Source organism: Rhamphochromis longiceps, linkage group LG23 (genome assembly GCF_057381845.1).
Source record: "Rhamphochromis longiceps isolate RC_006_pf linkage group LG23, R_longiceps_female_GT1.1, whole genome shotgun sequence".
In the NCBI taxonomy this organism is placed as follows: domain Eukaryota; kingdom Metazoa; phylum Chordata; class Actinopteri; order Cichliformes; family Cichlidae; genus Rhamphochromis; species Rhamphochromis longiceps.
Window position 1 is genome coordinate 4750931 of NC_140578.1, and position 23006 is coordinate 4773936.

General features: G+C 40.2%; 1 protein-coding gene across 1 annotated transcript in view; it reads right to left on the reverse strand.

Moving 5' to 3' along the window:
* Window positions 1-23006, reverse strand: part of faf1 (Fas (TNFRSF6) associated factor 1) — a 60538-nt gene that overhangs the window by 20317 nt on the left and 17215 nt on the right. The window contains exons 8-13 of the mRNA XM_085397769.1: window positions 19527-19613; window positions 10408-10503; window positions 10179-10302; window positions 10004-10067; window positions 9743-9824; window positions 1892-2046 (exon numbers count right to left, since the gene is read on the reverse strand). Of these exons, the coding sequence (XP_085253895.1) occupies window positions 1892-2046; window positions 9743-9824; window positions 10004-10067; window positions 10179-10302; window positions 10408-10503; window positions 19527-19613 (608 nt within the window). The remainder of the gene's footprint in view (window positions 1-1891; window positions 2047-9742; window positions 9825-10003; window positions 10068-10178; window positions 10303-10407; window positions 10504-19526; window positions 19614-23006) is intronic.

The following is a 23006-nucleotide window of genomic DNA, read 5'->3' on the forward strand; positions in this document are numbered from 1 at the left end:
ACTGGTAGGCCTGTGAGAATAGATTAAGCTAAGCAACAGGCACATTCCAATATCAGCAGGTTTATCACTCGCTCACAGACACACACAAATGCACGCACACATAATCAGGATACCTTTCTAACAGCTTGTGTGACTGATGCCAATCACCAGTCACTTTAGATCAGCTAAAGAGCGTGAGAATGCCGAGCAGCAGTTGGATGTGTGAGCGAGTTAGTGCGCACATGTGCATGCATGCGTTAGCAGCAAAGCTGCGACTAGCTGTGTGTGATGAAAAGCTCCAGATGTTGCCTCCTTTTTAACGTGCAATAAAAAGGCCCAGCTGGGGCAAAAAGCAAAGGAGGCCAATGGGAGAGAAAGGAGTGCGGAATGAGGAAAGGAGGGAGTTTCCTTAAAAGAAATAATGGAGAGCTGAGGTCAGGGTGCGAGTCTTTCTCAATGACTGCTACCAGAGGGCAGGCTTAACTCTGGAGGTTCAGGGTAGAGTGAGAGAGCTGAGGTAGCTGATTAAATAGAAGAGAAATAAAGAAATATCAGAAAGGAAACAAGTAAAATATGTAGTATTAAAGATGAAGGGAAGGATGAAATACATGAAGCATTCCTTGTTTACAATGTGAAACAAAGGTTCAAATTTACCTAAACCTGTCCTCTGTTCAACACTTGAACCTGCAAGAGATCTAATAGTCTGTTAAAAATATATATCTCACTCACTGAACCAATGTAATAAACAGGTGTTGTTGTAAAATACCAACACAGGGTGCTGGAGCTAAGCTAGGACTTTCAGGATAAATTGGAGAGATAGAGATGTTTGGACTCCAACGGAGTCCTTCATCTCCCACTGACCCTCTATTCAGACAGTTTGGTCAAGATTGCCCAATCAGGGGCCTCACCGTGCAAACACAATGCCTTTTGTTAGCATGCAACCTCCAAGCTTCAAAAAGAGAATGAGGCTGAAGAGAGAATGAGAAGAAAGAGATACAGAGTACGAGTAATGGAGTGAAAGATGAATGCCAGCAATTACGGATGTGTCAAACCGATTTTTAAACACTGTTCATTTGCCAGATAGGATTCCACCTACACTAGCATTTCTGGATTATTATCTAAACGCTACCCAAAATATGCAGGATTCACTCTCTAAAGTCCAAGATTTTCTTGCTTCACACACAAAAAAAAAAATACAACAGCAGGATGAAGGCACGACTGAAAACTAAATTTACTTTCTCTAAGAAAACTATTCAGAACAATAATGCGGGGACAAGATAGTAGCATGCAACAGACTGCTTCCCAACCAGAGGACTCTGACAGCTCACAAAGCCCTCAGCTCATGATCAAGCTTCTCTCCCGCTGAAATACATTCAATATCCTCTTTATTAGATACACCTCAGTATTTATGCAGACAGTCGGCTCCTGCGGACAGTAAGTCACATATAAATAAAACATAAGGATTAAGGATGCAGTCAGGGCTTAAAGGTTCTCTTATTGCATTACTAAACTTTACAGCTGGCTAAAGCAATTCTAAATACAGCATGATTCTGATAGACTACCGGATCTCCAGAGAATTAATTCAGTGTTTAAAACCTTAGGTTTTTTTTTTTTATTACCGTTTAGCCATCATACTCACTGACCAAACTGTTTTCTCCCCTAGCTATAGCATCACAGTCAGATTTGGCAACCAGAAAACACAGCCAGATTTAGCTTTGCAACAGAATTCACGAGTAGCTGCAGTTTCTACAATTTAAATATTTGATCCGACAACTCAAACATCACAAGATGAGCTTAAAACTTTATTTACACAAATGAATTACGCAAAAATGGACTCATTAAACAATAGGATTCTTGGAATAAGATACGTCTTCAATCGCACTCCAAGCGTGCTGGTTGACTAACATTGTACCTGGATTTGTTAGCTTCTTTAGTGACATCCCATGCCCATGTGATGAAGTTCTGGCTCAGGTAAGAGACGATAGAGTCAGCGCACATCATTTGGGAGCAGAAGACGTTGCTGAGAACACTGTCATCATTGTGGAGGTAGATAGCCAGCAGCTTTCTCTGTGGAGAGAAACAGTTTGAAAATCAGAGTGGGAGCAAACTGCACCTCTTACTGTGCTAGGACATTTGGTAAGGCAAAGGGTCACTGCAGCTGATCCTTTATTTTTGTCTTCAATCAGTTGTTCAGTGGCTAATAGGTGGAACCAAACACCAAAGTATACAGTTGACTTTGTGGAAGAAGTTTGACTAGCTAAAACTCATCACTCCCCAATATAATAAATGTCATATCTGTGATCGGTGCTGCTCTGTCAGCCATGCACTAGGCGTCTCATTATTGGAGAGACATGTCCATATTACATGAACATAACATGACCACCGGCAGAGAGGACTGGGCGCAGAGCTAGCAGGACTTCTAAAGACCACGGTAGGACCACAACTGGCAAAAAAGCAAATACCACGCAAAATAAAATGGAGAGCGGTGTAAATAAAACTTTGCTTGGAGGCGACAAAGATATGGAGAAAACAAAACAGACAAATCACTCTATTTATTTTACACCAAATGCCAGCAGCCTGTTCAGGTTAGTAGCGGCAGGGCCAGACAATATTGACGAAGCTCCAAATCCAAGGATATTGACACCATCATATAAGCCTGGTAGATTCTCCCTACTGACAATCTAATTAAAAAACAAACACACCCACAAACATAAAAGGTTCCAGGGGACAATGTTGGAAATAATGCTCTTTAAATTACATGTCACTTCTCTTGCTATAAAAGAACAAATAAGAAAAACTCGCACTCTCTGCTTAGTTCATTTTTACCCACGGCTGTGAAAGGGGAGTTAAGGGGTCTGTTCCTTGGGAACAGTAATCTAGGCTACGTGCGCCAAAAAGCGAAAAATCTACACAGGGCGTAAAACGTGAGGAGAAGGGAAAGAAGAAGTTGTGCTATACTGTGGCCTGTGTAGAATAGGAATGGGAGAGCACTGCTGTGTTTGCTCAACGATTAGTGCTTTAGAATAATCTCCAGGGCTGCTAGAGAGAAGGAGCTGGGGACTCATTCACTAGGCCGATTCAACAGCCTGAAAAGATTAAACACTCATGCTGAGAAGACAAGCAAATTCAGTCTTGAGAGAGGAATGAGTGTGAGGAGAGGGAGAGTTTTACAGCGTGAAAAAAAACCAACAAAAAAACAAAACCCCGATACACACTCGAACGCCGACGTCCCCGACACACACGCACAGATGCGCAAACTTAACTCCGCTGCCCGCGAGTAACGGGACTCATGCTCGCACACATGCATGCTCAATTAGAGCAAGTGTAAAGACTAATCAAAGTGGGCATTTTGGCAAACTGAACTCCTTCATCTTAGTTAAACTGTCCGTACCCCTCTGTTCCCTCTCCGCTTTCAACTCAGATCTTTTGTATTGCCTGTCTTAGCGGGGAGGAGCAAATCCCTCAGTTCAGCTAAATTACTAGGTCCAACCTGAGCTAGATAGTGACCCCATAGCCCTTCCTCACACCTGTTCACCTAAAGCTAAGCTTGCTTTGAGGCTGTGAGAGAAACAAAAGAGTTCACACACTGTAGAATAGCGTTGCGCTTCATTTGCTGTTTAATCAGTGCACCTCTTTCTTGGAAGACGGCCCAGCAGAAAGTTTGAAAATATGAAATATGTGCGTCTATAAATATGAAAAAAAGCATGTGTTCTCGTAATGAGGCGGTCCTTTGAATGAGGCACTTTTTAACCATTGTTTTAAAACAAAAACTTTTTTTTTTTTTATCATAAAACATGCAGGTCTTTTGTTTCACTTTTCCTTTTTAATTAATTGCTCCACTTGCCTTTTTTTTTTCTTTTAGGGATGCGGATTACCATGTGTGAATATGAAGAGCAGGTTTTTCTGTTTTATTTTTTAGTTGTTTGAAATAAAGGGATTATTTATTTCAGATTCTTGAGATAAAAGTGCATGTATGCAAAAAGAAAAAAAAATTCTGATAAAACACAATGATGTTAATAATAAAACCCATTTACTGTTAGAAATCACCTGAAAAGGGGTGTAAGCGGATCAGGCTCATATCCCACTCCAAATCTGCCCGTATTATAAATGACCGATGACCAATTATAAGCACCTCAAGAATGCTGCTTCCTCTATTCATGTAGTACTCTAACTAAGCCAGTCACAGGAGTATTTATAGGTTTACATAAACTGGACTTCCAAAATGTTTTTTTAATAATGAGCAGCATCTCCTACCCTGGGATGTAAATAATATAATATGTGGTCTGGGCTGACAGATGAACACAATTTATTAATTTACTCAAGTTCTATTAAAGGTGGACTCGTCCTTCATTATGAGGATAAAAAGTGAATTTAACATGTGATCTGTCACATATTAAAAAGGCTTTATTTGCAGACTAATTTATATAATTTACACGTGGAGATAATGAAGTTGTCAGCTCAGGCGACTGAAACTGCGAGCAACAGACACCAAGGTGTGTGCAGAGCGCTCTGTGATTTACGGACACTGTACAGTTATTACTTTCATTTTTAGTCCAGCTTCAATTCACCTTTTCTGCAAAAAGTGTCTGCACAGGGGTTAAAATAAAAAAAATAAAATGTGCCTTTATGCCCAAACATTTATACTTTCAAAAACATTTAATATAGCCAGTTTACAGTTAGTTATTCATAAAGAGAAACAATCAAAAACAATGTCATCGGTTTCTGTCATGATCAGGTCGTCTCTATGGCTACGAAGGGAAGACCCAAATAGCCAAGTTTCTGTTGGTGAATGAAATAAACCAAGCAAGCTTGCAATATTACAGGCTGTGTCTGATATCACTCCAGAATTAGCTTCATGATTTTGCCCTTTTTAAACATGAATGAAGAGATACAACTTGCTGCTAAAAATCTCACGGCACACCCATAAACACAAAGTCTTAGTCCACATGAAGCCACAGTCTCTGGTGTTAGGGGCCTTTGCAGTCAAGGAGAAGATAACTTGTGCCACGATTCATCCATGTTACATTATTTTGCCACCATCAGAATTTTAGAGCAATTACAGAAATAAACGTGACACTGCCAATTTCTTTTGTTTGTTTGTTTTTATTTTATTTTAAGCCTCTTTAGGGAAACCGTGTAGTGGAACTGAAGTCGATCAACAGCTTTTAGTTTAATTAGGGCCCTTTTTCTGTGGATGACATTTTTGCAACATCAAGAAGAGGCTTAATCACAAATACAGCGTGTTGAACAAAGCCAGGAGAGACTAGTTAATGAGATACAGACATGTACAGATGAAACGAAGGACAGAGAAATCCAGATGGTGATTGTTCTTTAGATGACCGGCTCAGTCTGGAAAAGCAAATACTTCAAATTGAAGAGCTCAAATGACCTACACGGTGGGAAAACTCATTGTGATCGATGGGCAGCCATGAGGCACATTTTAGAGTCTTTCCAAACAATTATGAAAGCACTGAAATAATATGAAGTCCGCAACTGAAGTTAAGTAGTTAAAGTCCACACTATAAGAATATGGACAAGTTTGAGTTTGCACACCACATTTAATGTTTAACTGTAATGGCCACACATGTATATCTAACTGTTCTGACACATGAGGGATGGAGCTGTCTTATGGTTATCCAAGCTCCTGATCATCGATGATTCTGATGGATTAAGAGAATGTAGAATAAATATATCAATATCTAAAACTTTACACTGATGTAGCCCCTAATCTATCCATTTACACCTGACAGTAATCATTTCAGGTGCAGTCAATAACTAATCAAAGCCACTTGTGATCAACATTTCACAAGCTGACAGAGATACATGTACATCTACGCGCCATATGCCATTCTGACTGACCGCTGCTTTTTCCTCTTGACTCTGCGAGGCTATTGCTGGGTTTTAAAGCAGATACTTGGCAGCGATAAATCCCTCAACTCCGCTCTTCAGCAAGGCTATGAATTTTGATGTGTCTTTGTGTGTGGCAGACATGAGAGCAGAGTGGAGAGCGAAAAAGCGTGGGGTTAGAGTGATTAACCAGTGCGTTGATGGGGATTTAGTGAGGATCGTGGTTAGTGATGGGTGGCCTATCTCTCTGTACGCTCTGACTAACCACTGATCCCCAAGAGGGTTCAGCTCAGCTCAGCTCAGCAGCCCAAAGCATTTTCATTAAGGATGGATTGAGTCTATCTCAACATTCCCCCAACACACACCTTCAGAAACACTTCATCAAATGTAGTGTTTTGCTTAGTGATTAGCCTCTCCCAGGCTATGAAAGAGTGAGACTGATTCCTCTGTTTAAAAACCCCTTCAGTCAAACCTGCCCTACTCTAATATACCCTTAATGAAGTAGGCTTTTTCTACTACGAGGACACAAATACTAGATTGCTTTTCAAATGGAAGCAAAAGAGCAAGGGATGGGATTGTCGGATAGATGGAAGAGGGGACGGTGTAATTGTGCACATATGCTACTGTGTAATGAAACCGTGAAAAGCAGCTTGTTTTGGCCTGTCATCTCGGATGTTTGTGACAAAACAGGACAAACACAGAACAGATCAAATAGCTTCTGCTTTCGTGCAACATCTTTGCACATATCCAGCTTCTCCAAAGCCATTTTAACCACAGCACAGTTGGCAGGCTAAATCAAGCTCACCCAGAATAAAACAAAATACAGTGGAAATGAATACTATTCTGCCCTCATGCTGTTTAGAGCACAGTGGTACAGTACTGTGTGTGAACACCAGAGAGACATCAGCCATATTGTGCTGGCTTAGGAGAGGAGATCAGCTGGGAAACAGGCAAAATGCCAAGCTTCTCTTTAGATTTTTTTCTACATCTCTGTTTATTTCACACTCTCTCCTTCCCTTTCTTTTATCCCCCAAAATCACATTTGCTTATTTTTCTCTTTCTTCCCGCACAGCCTTTTTTCGTCCAACTTTCTCTTGTGCTCCACGCTGCTTTTTAAGACCATGTCCTTCATTTTGTGGCCCTGCTATCATCTTTTTCACCCTCCCTCTTTGTGTGCCTGGTGATCTGAACCCCCAGAACATCTTGCTGTGTCCTCACAGTCTAATAAGGCTGTAATCCACACAAGCTGTCCGTTGATACAAGCATCCTTAAAAGGACAAAAGCTGAAAAACAAGGGGGAAAGTGGACAGCTAAAAATAAAGCCTCAGCTGTCGGGGTGAAAATTTGATGATGGTTTTGATAACTAATATCAGTTTCGCTATCAAGCCACATCCACGGTACATACATTAAACATCACCATCATCAATGACTTTTTTTTTTAGAAAGAAATGTAATTTTACGGTTTATGGAAAGTAAGGCATAGATTATCGTCATGCCTTCTGCACACACTAATCATTTACTCAGTTACTCTTAGCACACTGTGTCTAACAAGTTTTGTTCATGCTGATATTCCAATTGTTCAAGTTTCAAGAAATACTCAATAAAAGTCTTGAGCCACTTTTTATTTCTTTATACTTTGGTAGGAAAATGTGAAATCTGTCTGGCAATATGTCAAAATGTGCAAAAATACAGTGTATAACAAAATGCACTCTCCTAATAAATCTTGTTTGGAATGTAATGCTCAGTAATAGTTCTACAGGCTTTGCCTTTTGTTCCGTTCTCTGTCAAGATGATCCCACGCTGCTTTGATAATTGTTGTGGTCTGGGCTCTGGGGAGGCCAATCCATGTTTGATAGTGTTCCACTATGCATTTTTCTTTTTCATCAAGGTTTGCTGTTACTGCATTGGCAGTGTGTTTGGGATCATTGTCATGCCGTTGCCAATCAGACGCTTTCCAGATGGTACTGCATGGTGGACAAGGAACGATCCCTAACACGACGGACTGAAATGCAGCTGCAAACCACGACAGAGCTCCCAGCGAGCTATAGAGACTCATTGTTTTATCTCTCTCTGACCACCTCCAGACAGATTAACGATTATTTAAACCAAATGTAAAATTTGGATTCATCCCTATAAGACCTCTTGCCACTGAATATTCATCCAGTTCTTGGCACACCTCAGGGTTTTTTCTCTGTTTCCATTCCTTAAGAATGGCTTTTTAACAGCCACACATCCACCGAGACCATTTCTGATAAGGCTTCAGCATATGGATCAACTGAAGTTCCAGATACATCCCTCGTATAGATAGTTATTTTCAGGCTTACCGCTTTGTCTATTGGCCTCCACTTGTCCAGGCCCAAAAGCCAGTTGGGAAACACCTTGTTAGTGTAAAGATGCTGTTTATGCTCATCAAATTGTGGTACTTTTGACATGTTTCATAAATTCAGCTAAACAAATGGGAACACATTACATGCTTTTTGCAACAAGCTGCTAGTAACAAAGTGCTTAAAAGCATAATTTCATATTGGTTATTTGCCCAGTTGTCCGTTATGTGTAGACACATCACTGGTTCATCCCTTAAGTTGGGTGCCTTTTGTGGTTGAATGATTTCTAGGTCACTGTTGAGCAGTTTAACAAAAAACAAAAAAAACAAAACCAAAAACATTTCTCTATAAATGGTCAAGTATAAGGACTGGACTGAAAACGAGACAATGGCCAAAGAAAAACCGAGGAGACCTTAAGAGGACCTGGGGAACTATTGGTCAAGACCACTTTAAAGAATTATGATGAAGTCTGACTTCTTGGAAACAAAATATAAAGAGAGGAAATAATTAGAGATGAAAATATTACCAGGTCTCCATTACCTCTATTATAGATGACTGAAACACCGGGGGGACTGAGCTTTTGCTGTTGTGGCCCCCAAAATATGGAATAAACTGCCCCTCCATATTAGGTTGGCCCCAACACTTGAAATGTTTAAATCACTTTTAAAAACGCACTTTTTTTCAAAGGCTTTTTAGGAGTAGTACCAGAGTCAGTTTGTAGTCAGCTGTTGCTCTTAATCTTTTTTATTTTGTTAATTTTATTCATTGTATATTTTATTGTCTATTTTACTCATGTTTTAATATTTAATATATATATACTGATTTATTTTTATCATTTTCATTTATGTATTTATTTTACTGTTATTTATATTTATTTCTTTGTCTGCTTAGTGTATGGTTTTTAACTTTTATCTGTTTTATTATTGGAAAGCACTCTGGTCAACTGTGTTGTTTTAAAGTGCTATATAAATAAAGTTGGGTTGGATTGGATTGGTTTTACTGGCATTAAGCCTAAAACTAAATGACTTATATTTAAAGTTGTGTCTCATGAGATCTCCATAGATATCATTCTACATAAGCGGACTGAATTATGTGTGCAACAGACCAGCAGCACGGCGTCAGTGATCTCTGATTACCCTATGCATCCATCTATAATGGTAACCAGATTCATCTAGCTTTCCCCAACTTAACAATGAACTCTAACCCAAATGTAAAAAATGTAGGCCAGGTGAATAAAGTTCCTGATTATATTAGCGTTTTAAATTTCCCCCAGCCCAGTAACAAAAGAGAAGTTATGAGAAATAAAGTATCTCCCTTGACAGAATTAATAATATCCTTCTCTGTTTGTGTTCCTTTGTCATGTTATCTTAAGCAAAGAAAACTCAAACCTGAAAAAAGCGACTCTTCCATGAAGGAGAAATGACATCAGTGATAAAGGACAGGCCATCATTTGTAACATCAGTACCTCGTATCACTTGCACAGCCCAAATTAAAAGGGATAAGAATATGAAGCTTCAAAGAAAAACACAAGTTTTTCAGAGTATATTAAAAATGTTCCTGTGAGACCCAAAATAGTCCAAAAGGTTACTTACATCTCTGGCTTTGCCATGGAAGGCCTCTTGAGATGCTGCCTCCAAAGACCCAATAAAGAACATTGGATGGGTCTCTCCATATCTACAGGACGCACGCACGCACACACACACACACACACACACACACACACACACACACACACACACACACACACACACACACACACACACACACACACACGACTCTTATTTAAAACATTGTTACTATCCAGTTTTGTCAGGTTTCAAAGCCATTTTAAATTGAGCATAACAACCGCTCACCTCGAAGAAAATTCAGAAGTAAAGTGAATTAAGGCATCAGTTTCATTTTCACTATTCTCTGGCACTGCAAAAGGGACAAAAATAATTATATGGTCAGGCTTTACATGCTGTATCTGGAGGTTAATACTACAGTGGCTGCTATAACTGAGTTCTACAAGTGGTTCACATTACGTACTCATAGGTGATTTCCTACAGCTCGAGGAGCCCACTCCAAACATCTCTGAATCATCCACACCAAATTCTGATGCGTCTTCATAATCATCACCCTCACTGTCGCTGATCATATGGACATCCGCACACTGTAAATAAGAAGCATTTCATGAGCATGTCTGATGCTTGAAAGTTGCCTAGGGGATGAAATGCATAACTCAGAAGCGTGCGGTGGCATACGTAGGTCAATTTACCTCTTCTGTGGGTTCCTGGGCATTAGCTGGCGAGGACCTTCGACAAACACTCAGGTGATGGCAGGGATAGCTGATTCCAGAAAGAGCTAGTGTCATCTAAAACAAACAAACAAAGGAAACAGAACAAAAGAATGAAGCCAACAATTAAGAATGACTGCCGACCGTGTGCGTTTACTCAACACAATATAATAATGTCATCAAGTTTAAGTATGTGTTGGTATCTACTGCTTATGACTTGCCTAAAACTGATGCCTAAACCAAAACAAGGCAAACTTCACCACTGATTCTGTAGTTGTGCCTTACATTTGTTTGCCTTTTTCCCCAGGCAGCAGAAGCATAACCTGTATCATGACATACTTTGTATTTTCAAACAAAGGCTTGATCATCTCTCTAATGAGGCGTGACCACAATGAGGTTTCTGTACACCTGCAGGATCCATAAGTGCAGTGGTGGTCTATAGTAGAAGGTAACCTGACTAATGAGCTCCCAAATCCAAAACCAGGACTGAAAATGTGAGCATTCAGCAGGGACTCATTACAGGAGTCTCCTGGCTCAGACCCCAAGGGATATCAGCAATAGAGACAAGGCTGTTGCAGAATGAAACTAAAGTTGTCTTGCTTTTAGATCTTAGATCTTCCAATCTGAATATACTGAGACTTAATAATAACACAACATTATATTCAGTGGCACCTGAACTGAAAACCCACATGCAAATACTGTTCTGGTAGAGAGAACAACAGCACTGAGGCAGGGTAGGTAAGCTTGGTGTGATAAGAGCCAGAGGAGCTGCTCATCCCCTGCAGAGGTCCTCTTATCTGCTCCATTGTCGAGTGCTGAGACACACAAAGAGCAGCTGGACATGGCTGAATCAAGAGACGCTTACACGCAACACCAATTGAGTCTGAAAAGAGCTACACGGGCTGAATGGAGTTTTCCTCTCTGTGTCTCTCCTAAATTAAAAGTACTTCCTCGTGCTGGTGTCAGCTCTCTAGAGCAGGAGAGAGCAGTGTAACCAGTAGACCTTATCACAAGCACGGACTTATAAGTGTATCTCTGTTTGCCTGGCACTGATAAGAACTGTGCAGTCACGTCGCACTTAATTATCTTTTGACTGTTAGAAAGTAAGTGCGCTGCACACAAAAGAACCAAATATTTATACAAAACTATTTGCACAGTTGTGGACTAGTTGAGTCAGTGTAGGCGCTGCTGGGGTTGGGCAGTATTGCGATACTCATCCTGAGATTAGTTTGAACATTTTAATTGCTTTTTATGCTGCGGTTTTGTATTTTACGTAGAATCCACAGTGCTTCACCATATAACAAATCAACAAAAGGGCTTTTTTGTTAGCAATTACACAAAATAACCAAATTATTTTCTACAAAAAAGAACAAGGTAGAAATTATTATTTAAGAAAAATTTGCATAGATACTGATCAAGAAATCATGAGAAGCTGTGTCCATATCCCCCAAATCTACCACAACTATACTCTTTGTCCCTTTGCAATCACATTTACAACATATACAGAAATAAAATGATAGCATTTATTTACATATTGGGTTTTTTTCCCTCCTAAAAAGAGCAAGTGAACTCAGTCTCACTCTTGGGAGCTGAAAAAACATTTATTGCACCATTTCAAATAGTTGACAGAGGATATACTAAAACTGGCTATAATATTGGCGTTTCAAATTCCCACCAGTCGAGCAACGATTGACTGAAGGGATATTTCACCGAGTATCTCCCCTGACAATATGAGAAAGAATAACATCTTGATGAGTATTCCTCCTCTGTGTTGTCTTAAGCGCAGAAATCTGCTCCAAAAAGCAGTGGCTAGACTCTCACGCAATATTGAAACAAAACAAACCAAGAATGACATCACCTCTAAAGGGACAAATCCACCGTGGAGCTTTGTTTGCAAGAGCACATCATATAACACTAACTAAAAAGGCTAAATGTTTTGGGGCAAAAATATTTGACTGTCCTTTTCTTTGTGAATTTATGTTTTTTTCCCTTTGGGGCCAAGAACAGATGAATGTTCCCAGACAAAAAGAAAACCAAACAGCCAAGCGCATACAGACGAGAGAAGAGACCGACTGTACTTCCTGCACATTACCAATTAGTAGCAAGTGTACTATTGTCAATAAAAAGCACACAAGTGTCACAGCAAGGACAGCTGATCCAGCCAACCCTAACATAAGGAACACCTACGAAGAACACTTAACTGAATTGCCTCGTCTGTGCTCAAGTAACTCAACTCTAACCTATTTACTTCTTTTATTTCATTAGATCTATCAGTCATTCTAATCAGAAACCAGAACATCACAAAAGAATTTACTGAAAAAGTGGGAAAAAAAATTAAGCGATGTAGAAACGCAATTTGCTTTTTCAAAACCAGCAACACGCTTAATGAAAAGCTACAACCACTGAAGACGTTATGGGTGCCAGGTCTGTGAGCTGAATTAACACTGACGTTATTGAGCTAAAGATGCACAGGTTCTGAACTTTAAGGACGTGAAGGAATGGCCCCGTCTCTTCGCTGCCTATGAGTGGCAATCAAACGTGAGAATTTTAACACAGACTGGCAAGCAGAGCCCCATAAACCCTTTACCCCCGCCACTCACAATGAGAGGGTTTTGTCTGAGCACCTAATAAGTGTATAAATAAAGTTGATCACTTCCCCTGTCAAAGACAGCCTGGAGGGTTTGGGCTGACATGGATGCAACCAGGGGAGGTGAAAAGGGGGGAAAAGGAGAAGAAAAAAAAAGAGAGAGATGAGTGCCTCTCAGTCCTCTTCCTCACATTGACCCAATGGCTTCTCCCGATGTTGAGGTACACAAGTGCAGCTTGACGGCTCAGTGGTGAAACGTGGAAACAAGGTTGAAGCGCCGCAGGGCACAGGGTCTGAGGGGATGAGGTTAACCCCCAAAATGACCCTCTCCCACATCTCCACACAAAAGGAACTGGCTCCTCTTTTTTGGATTCTTTTAATTAACACTTTCATTGAGGCTCTAAGCATTCAGGGGCTGATACAGGGGAAGAATTTTCTCTTTCCCTCACACCCCCCCTCCCTCCTTTTGCTTTCCCAGTCAACCTTTTTTTTGTCCCTCTACTCTATCCTCCTTTTTCCTCCCTTCATTCTTTCTGTGTTTCATTTTTTTTTCTTTTCCAGTGTAGGCAGTGTTTGGATTAGGTGTCTGGCTGTGAGTATGAGATAATTACCACTGACAGCTGCACTGAAGGCAACCAAAACCTCATCATACCACCTTACTCTACTATGTCATTTTTAGAGCAAGAGAAGAACAGAGAGAAAGAAAAGAGGAAGTTTAAAAAGAAAGGAGATAGAAGACTTAAACTCCACCTTTAAGATTTATTAAGATATTTAATAAATGACATTGTTTCTAGGCTGAGATGCAATAGGAAGATATACAGCGTGACCATGGTCAGGACAAAAGGATCCTATTCTTCAAATAAAAGGTTCAGTGAGATGGGAGCATAACACCAAGAAACAAAAAGAAAACAGATACAGACAGACTAAGTCAGCACTGAATTTCACCTGAAGAAGGCCAATTTCATGACGAAGGGGGGGTGGCTCTGCCTGACTTTACTGCTGAGCCCTGATGCTATGGAAACCACAAGCTGTCCCCCCACCTGTCAATAACTGGTTTCATAGGCCCCAATCAGGTAGAGGAAGATTCCAGTAATGCCAGCTGGGAAATGGAGGGAGGTGCTGCCCTACAAGCCACGGCACCTCAGAGGCTCTGTGGCATTAATACATTAGCAAACACCATGAAACACTGCATAAATGTCAGCAATTACAGGCTAGAAGAAAGGGCGGGTGGTGGTGGAGGGGTGCAGAGATGGGGGGGACGTAATAAGGATGTCCCACTGGCTGTCAATCACTCCAACAGGTATGGGAGGAAGGACGGCCAATCAGAGCTGCTCCAATGAGATGAAGCCTGTGCAGAGACTCTCTGTGCTGAAATGCTAAGGGCAAAGTCTCAGAGAAGGCGAGGACAGAGGTTCAACCGTTATATTTGCAATAGCAAAGCAAGTTAATTTCCATCATCAGTATTATATTCAGAACAGCTTTGTCAATGCCACACAAGCGAGAAAAAATTGAAAGGCAGTACGACCATAATATTTCCAAATGATGCCAGAGTAAGCGTTTTTCTCTACTTGGAGAAAATAATTTTTTTAAATCAAATTTAAACTATAGCAAAGTCCAACACACTTTTTCTCTGACTGAGAACTTTTTCCAGTTCCGTCAAGATGTCTGTGATGCAGTAAACCCAAAGAAAATTCAAGCAAATGCTAAAATAAACAGTCACAAAAACCATTTGTTTTGCCCACATGGATCTCTACTACTAGTAAATATTACAAACTGGATTCTAATGAATCTATAAGAACATTGTAATCATGGCACCCAAAACAATGTTCAAGAAACAAACATTTAAATTGCTCATCATGAACAGCTGCACATTTGTCAACCAAATGTGCTCTGGGTAAATGTCACACTGGGGACATTAAATTATTTATGGAATATTAAGAAGCGATACAGAAGACTGGGAAAATGTTTTATATGCTTTGAATAGCAATGTGTTCACATTGGCAGTCGTGTTTGATGGTGAATTTGAATTACTTAGGAATAAAATGTACAGCAGTTAAAGCAATGTGACTTTTACTACCTTATCTATCTATCTATACATATCTAGACAGACAGACAGATAGAGATATTTATTTATTTATTTATATATAGATAGTAGCAGTAATATATCTATAAAGAAATATCTATGTCCCATTTACTACATTTAATACTGAATTTATGACGATATAAAAACGTCTATCGTTTCATTTTACGCTATCGTTTGTTTCGTGGTGTCGCAAAATAAACTGTTTACGACAATATTTTTTCATCGTTTTGATGGTCACTGTAGTGGCTATATTAATTTCTTAAAGTTCTCTCTTTCTCTTATATTTAATATAACCACACTATGGACGGACAAGCGCCTGTTTTTATGCGTTTTGGTTAGCAACAACGACGGTAACGGCATCGCGTGTCCGCTTGTTTATGTTCCACATAAACCTTTCACAATAAAGCTCAAGATCCTGTTGAGACTTTTCAAAATAAACTGAATCACGTGAAAGAGCAGATTATTTACAGATGAGAATTAAAAAAAGAGCCGCCAGGTGCTAAAAAATAAACCTTAGACTCAAACGTTAGAACAGGCTTTCCTCCGCAGCACGCCGTGTAATAAATACTTACAAAGAAAACGGCGGCCGTTACAACTTATGTCTAAAAATGTATAGTTTCATGCATCGGTTAAAACACTCGACTCCAGCTACATGACGCGCAGCTGGAAAAACTTCCCGCAAGTTGAGCTGCCTGAGGTTCACAGAATTTACAGAAAATGTTACATTTTTGTGATTTATATCGTTATCGGACGATAGAATTCTTATATCGGGATATGAGATTTTGGTCATATCGCACAGCCCTACTAAATTCCTTTATTCTAAGAGCCCATAGCAAAAACAATAACAATAGACAATAAACTAATCTGTGATTCATTGCCATGAAACCATTATGCATCCTGATCCAATTTCCGATGACCATCAGACCTTGAATTTCAATGAAACGTGCTGAGTGAACAATATCAGGGGCTGACACATCACGTAACCACTAGTTTTCTGGAAAGGTGAGAATTTCTTTCTAACAAACCATCTCCTATACTCCAACAATACATGACATAATTACACTAACATTACACCAACTCAAATAACTTTCTCACAGCACAAGAATAACTGAGAGAAGAAACTGATATTCTGAGCAGTTGATCAGCTAGATGAACTATGATATATATATAAACATAAATGTGCTCTAGATGACTATGAAAGCAACTATACAGCTAAAGCAAAGGCAATTTCCCCAACACTGTCACAGTCAGCATGTGAATTCCTGCTAATCCAATTACAAATTTTCTGTATCAGTACTAAATATGTTATACCTTTTCTTAAACAATGTAGAATTATTTTAGTACTTCAATCAACAGTTTATTTAAATAAAACAAAATTTGCAATATTGGGAAAAAAACCAAACAAACAAAAGACAAAAAAACAAGTAAAAAGTACTAATAATTTGACCAAGAATTCAAGTGAAAAATATGAATTTTCAAAGCCAAAGGAAATGTTTTTTCTAAAGACACAGTTCGGTTGGATCAGTATTGGGGTTCGATAGCCCAAGACACAGTGTGTACAACAAGAAAGGCACATTTGCAAATACACAAATGCAAATATGCACACACAAATAATAACTGCACAGGTGAATGCATTGGTATCGCACAAGACAGAAGAGTTGAGTAGCAATCGATTCCACTGCAAGCAGGATAGTGCGTGGAGCTAAATGCAATCCTGGGCCTCTGACTGCCATCTTTATTGGCCCAAGCCCCGGGAGATGAGACTGGGCTAATGAGCTAGACACTAACACTGGCTCCCTACCCGACTGCTAGGCCAGCCAAGCCCTTGGCTTTCTCTGTTAATACCTTCAGACGTTTCAATAAGAGGGCTATAGCTAGTGCAGAGGCCATTATTGCACTTCTGTCTCTTCTCTATACTTTTTAATATCACTTCATCCAAGGAAACACAGACACTGCGGATGTGTGCTAGTCAAAGGCTAACCGGGCCTATGATAATCTATTCGCAATCGCTGGCCGTTATATATACAGCTGAGTGTGACAAGCTGAGGCCCGCTGAAAACCAGAATACGGAGAACAAAAGTGCAAATATAAAAAACACAATTATCAAGTGTTTTTCTTACATATCTTACATTTAAACTGAAATTAGTAGGTACAGCTTACTGGTTTGGAATTGGAAAATGAGTGCGCATGGCTAGATAGTAGTAGTTAGGTCAATAGTGCATGAAATGCAATGATTATACTTTAAAATGTTCAGAGCCCGTCTAAGTATTTTCAAATGATTAATTGCTATGGAACATACCATGAGAGGAGTCCTTACTGTGATGATTCCTGCATGTCATTTCCCTCTGCTCTTTCCCTATATTTCCCAACTTTTTACCAATTTACCCAAGAAAATAATAATCTAATTTTAATAGATGAAAAACAGTGATTCCTTTTTTTGTGGTTGGCTGAATATACAGTACATAGACAAATGTACATTTCCAGTAAGTTGTGAATTATTTGAAAGTTTGCTGGTATAAATTTGAAAACAAAAACGCATAATTTCCCTCAAAACACTGATATGTTGCTTCTGTATTATTTTCAATGAGTTTTACAGTTTTAATTATTTATAAATTACTGCACTGTTTTTTTATTTACATTTTACAAAATGCCCTCCTTCCTTGTTTTAAAAAAAACTTTGATTTTGGAAAATGTCAGCACTCTTCCTATTAGTGCATAATGTGGCTCCGACTCTGAAAAGTAAATAATTTGGTGGAATAATACCAAACATTTCCACTCAAGACTGAGGTCAGTCATTGTGCCACATGTCCAAAATGTGCTTTCAGATTTGCAGTAAGATTTGTATTTCCTTTGCAATCCCGGGCTGTTTACTGATCGCATAATTTCAAGTCTCCAAAGATAATGCTAACAATGGAAAATCTGCATCGTAGCCCTATGGTTTGTTTGGTGGTTACTGGATTTACAATTGGCTGCTCTGAGCTGTCATGGAACAAAATACAGCAAACAGTCTTGGGTAGTGTAAAACTGTAACCTTTTATCCTTTTTATGTAGGTTAATGGGTGTGTTGTATTTGCTTCCACTGTCAGTACTAAAAGCTTTACTTTGAGTCAAAAAAAACCAGTTCAGTCATTGTTTATCCACTTTGAGTAATATGACTAATAGGTAACAAATGTAACAGACTCTTCCCACATAACACTGTACAAAGTAACAAGTTTATCCATATGAATCACAAGTATGTATCGCTTTTACAGTTAATTCTTGCACAAGACACATATGATAATGCATGGAGAGAAAAAAAATACACCAAACCAAACAATTACAAAGACCAAAATGAAAATTGTTAGCTGGAAGAATGTGTGCACAACAGATTCTCAATGTAGGCATGAAAACATCCCAAACAATTAGCATGGGAACACATATGCTGCCAAAGAAGGGGTGAGGCAAAAGGGGTCAGAGGTTCTTCGAGGTTCTGTATGAGGGCCGCCTCTGATCAGCTTGACTGTGTGTAGGGTGAATGGTTGGGAAGGGCAACCCTGAGACAAGAGAGGTCAGCGGGACCGAATGATGTGAGCTTTAATGTCCACAGACAGAGGACACAGAATGGGAACCATCTTTGACGTCTTAATTACCTTTAACATCTTACTCTCATACTTCTGACAGCTGTTTTGGCGCAGTTTAGAGATTGGAACAATTTTCTGTGCCTCGGGTACTCTAGCAAAACCAATGGACAGAAACCGGAAGGGTGTTTATTCTTTTTTTTCTCAAAGGCACACAGATTTTGAACCATGTGACAGATTTGTAAAAGCACAGTACGAGTGGATTTCTTGGGGGAAAAAAAATAAATTTTTAACATTTTTTTGCTTGCCTAGATTGACCTTAGACCAATCCTCAGAAAAATCCTAAGGAATTTTGTTTATTTGACCATCTCATCCAGCTGGAATCAACAGAAACGCCGCTAAATCATGAATCACATCTAAGCAATGTCTTGCTGTATCAAAATCAAACTTATTTCATGGAGCAATGACACCATTTTGAGAAACCACAGACAATTTTAGGACTTCCTCCCAAGATTTAAAATATGTTTTAAGACCAATTTGTGAGACCATGTTTCAAGTAATAGACTCATCTGCAGAAATCCAACTTAGGTTCCAGTCAGTCAAAAATGAGAACACTCTGGATTATTTAACTAAAAAACAAAACAAAACAAAACAAAACAAATAAACAGGGAAAAAAACCGTCCCTGGGGAGCACTGCAATAAGCAAAAATCTATTTTTCACTATCACTGCTTAGATGCTCGTATCGTCATTGCATACCTTTACTGATTCAAACACCCACAGAAAATGTTCCCCGATGAATAGTTTGACTGACTTTTTGCATTTGTGTATGTGTGTGTGTATGTGTGCGCGTGTGTGTGTGTGTGTGTGTCTTACAGAATCATCAGACGCTGATGCAGGCCATCCCTCCCACTGCTGATGCCGGACTGGGATGTTGGTCAAGTCTGAAATGTTTCTCTTCACCTGCAAACAGAGGAAATGATTGTATTTTATTGAATATTACTGTATACTTGCAATACACAAAACTCATGTAACATCCGTAATGACAACAGCATGCCCTGCCTCTCTGACTCTACACAAAGAGCTTTGATATTTCTCTATATTCTAGCCAGCGGGTGGGTCAGTTTTAGCGTCAACATGATTGCCTCATTACGTTGCATACAACGCTGTAAATTTTAGGAGGCATCCTCCGCTCGGAAGAACAGAAGAGGCAGAGAATAAAGGGCTTCAGAAGTCAAAGGAGAGAGAAGGACAGAAAAGAGACAGCCAGTGTTATCAGCATTCTTCAGATGCCACTGCTAATTCCCAGCGACAACAGCCCCACGCTCTGAAATGAACAGTATTTCTCTTCTCCCATTCATGTGCGGACGCTGTATCTGCATCACTTAATAACACTCCTTGCTTTTAAACAGTTAGCAGCCAGCAAGCGCCTGTCCCGTCAAGCGTTGCGTTACACCGGCTGCTGGGTTGTTGGTTTAAAGCCCTAACGCCAGCCTGATGTGCGCCAGTCAACCCTGATCAAAGCCCTGTCGGTGTCTGAACGCTGGCGGCCGTGGATTCTAGTGCGTTTGTTCTGCAGGATTCTGCCGTTCAGGCCCGCAGGGCTGAACACTGATGCTGAGAAAACTATCTATTGTGGAGCTAAGATCCCTCCACACACACAGGGCAAATCCTGTCTATGTAACAAGCACTGAGAAGAGATGGATCCTTGAGCATATTCAGGGCTGCTGGTCATGGAGGTGGAAACTTAAAGAACGCTACAAACACAAAGTCAAAGCCAATCTCGGGGAAAGCAGGAAAGCCTGTGCAGCACACTGAACTGTAAAGATTATGAAGATAGACAATGCTCGGCTGCTTGTCCCATAATACTACTTATTACCGCACTTTGCATTTATATGTAGTTTAAAAACTGTCTGGGAGCACAATCAGAATGACTCTTGTTATCTTTTATAAAAGAAATGCTCAAAAAAAATTAAATAAAACAAAGTAAGGAACACTTTTGTCCCAAATATTAAAGCTGAAAATCTTTACTGGCATAAAAAACAAAACAAAAACAAACCTGTGGAAACACAAATCATCAACCCTCTTAAAACAAAAGCAAAAATCAAAGCTAAAATAGTTTTTGAGCAGAATATTTTTTTCCTACACATTATCAGTCACAAACATAATTTTATTTCACTGTGGATGGGCAAAGCACGGCAAAGCAATTCAGAGTACAAACATGGAGGGAGAAGTATAAAAGAACAATAATAAATGAGTGGCACAGTCCATCCTTTGCCTTTCCGTCGTAAATCCCACACCATACGGCTCGGTGCCTATCCTTATGAAGAGGCTATGATCAGGACAGCAGGCTGGGGTCAAAGCGGGTGGCCAGTGTTATTACAGAGTGTAATATCTATGTTTGACCAGCCAGACTACAGGGATTTGACTGACCGGCTGGCCGGCCGATGAATAGAGGGGAAAAGGGAGGAAAGGAGAGGCATAAACACTAGTAATGAAGAGACTGCAGTCAGAGGTTAAAGCAGCATCAGAGAAACAACAAACTTACGCCCACCACAGAGAGAGTGAAGGTGAGAGGTGGAGGAGGAGAGTGGAGACAGAGAGTGAAAGACACCTGGCAAAGGACAATCTGATCTCACCACAAAAAAAACCCCCACCCACATCTATACAGCAAGCGTGTCCACCTGAAACTACACTGTCAAAATCTGAAGGGAGTCACTCAATCTTTTCCTGACATATGAAATATTGTGAAAAACGACTGAAAGAAAACTAATTATTAATAAAATTAAGGACAGATAAGAACCCAAGACTAGCTTGACAGAATGCCTGGCCTTAACCCAGCTAGCTGAATTTCTTGTTGCAGCCCTCGGTTACAGAGCATTGTTACTGAGGGCTGCAATCCAACCACACATGGAGCAATACTGTCTAATGCTGCCCCCTGTCTACCGCAACAGCCATCTGACTGATAAGTGAGACTGAAACAAACTAAAACAATTACGTTTAATAGTTGCCTCTCAGTAACACTTCCATAGCAAATTCCTACTTACAAATAATTCAGACTTGTTTGTCTCTAAACAAGGGGCCTACATTTGGAACGTCATTGCATGGTGTATTAAGCAAAACATGGCATTGGTGGTCGAACGATTCGGCGGCTTGTGAAAGGTATTGATCAACCTGACTTCTACACAGAGAAGATAAAATGTAAAGAAAATGCCTTTAAGGGAGCATAAAGGGATTTATATCAAAGTCTAACACAGTGCTGCAAATTGTGTGCGGCTGTTCATGTTGAGATGAGGCAAGGGTGTATGAGCCAGTTATACACAACATTAGCTAAACTGGCAGTGGTGCTGAGCTGCTGGGCAATATGCCTCACGGCAAAATTAATGATCCAATCATTGTAAATGCCAATTGCCTGTAATCCTTGCCTGGAAGCAAATCAAAGAAAAGGAAAGGTTTCCGTTAAACAGTCACAAGCTCCCTCTCTCTTTCTTCATCTCCCCTAAGCACCAGATGCCTTTCTTTCATTCCTTTTCGATCCAACCCTCCTTTTCTCAGCTCTCTAGCCCCTGTCTGCATTCGGTTCCTATATGTCGCCCAGCTGCGGAGCAAGGATGGGGCCCATCCACAAGCCCTGGGGTGGGCGGGGTGGGGGCGTGGGGGGGCAGCAGACAAGGGAAATCCCCAGGACAACTGGTCTGGTCACGGACAACTCAGGACCCGGCAGCCATGCCTATTCTACCCTCTACTTCCCTGGCAAACATTTGCTCTCCAGCTTAGCTCAGAAGCTAGCCAGCAACTTACCCCCACAGTATAGTCTGGTAATGCCAATCAGAGTCTACACCGCCTTGAGCTCTAGAGATGGAGAAGAAAGAAAGTGGAAAGGGGACACTGGGAGAGAGATGGAGAATGAAGGAATAGAAAGGGAGGGGTAAGGGCAGTTCCCTGAGAGCCACAAGGCAAAGCCACAGTCTTTGGCAAAGACAAACAAGAAGACAAGACTCCATCCTTATTGATATGCACAAGCAGGGACCATCGGTTAGTCTTCAGTAAAGACAAAAGGGAGAATGGGGAAAGAAAGGTGCTCTGTAGTGGTGTCCATATGTGAGATTGGACACAGTATACCAGAAAAGAGTGTCAGTCAGGCTGAATATGTGTTGTTACCACTTTGTTGCGTCCCAAGATATTTCTGTTGACAGAACAGCATTTCCCTTCTTGCTGGTGTCTTTAATTATTCTTCTTATTGTATATTTTTTTCAGTCTATTTCCTCATCTCTCCCACAGGCAAGCCATACTAAAGCAACTCCACTCCACAACTACTCTTTCACATTCACTCTGACTCCGAAAACGTTTCTGAGC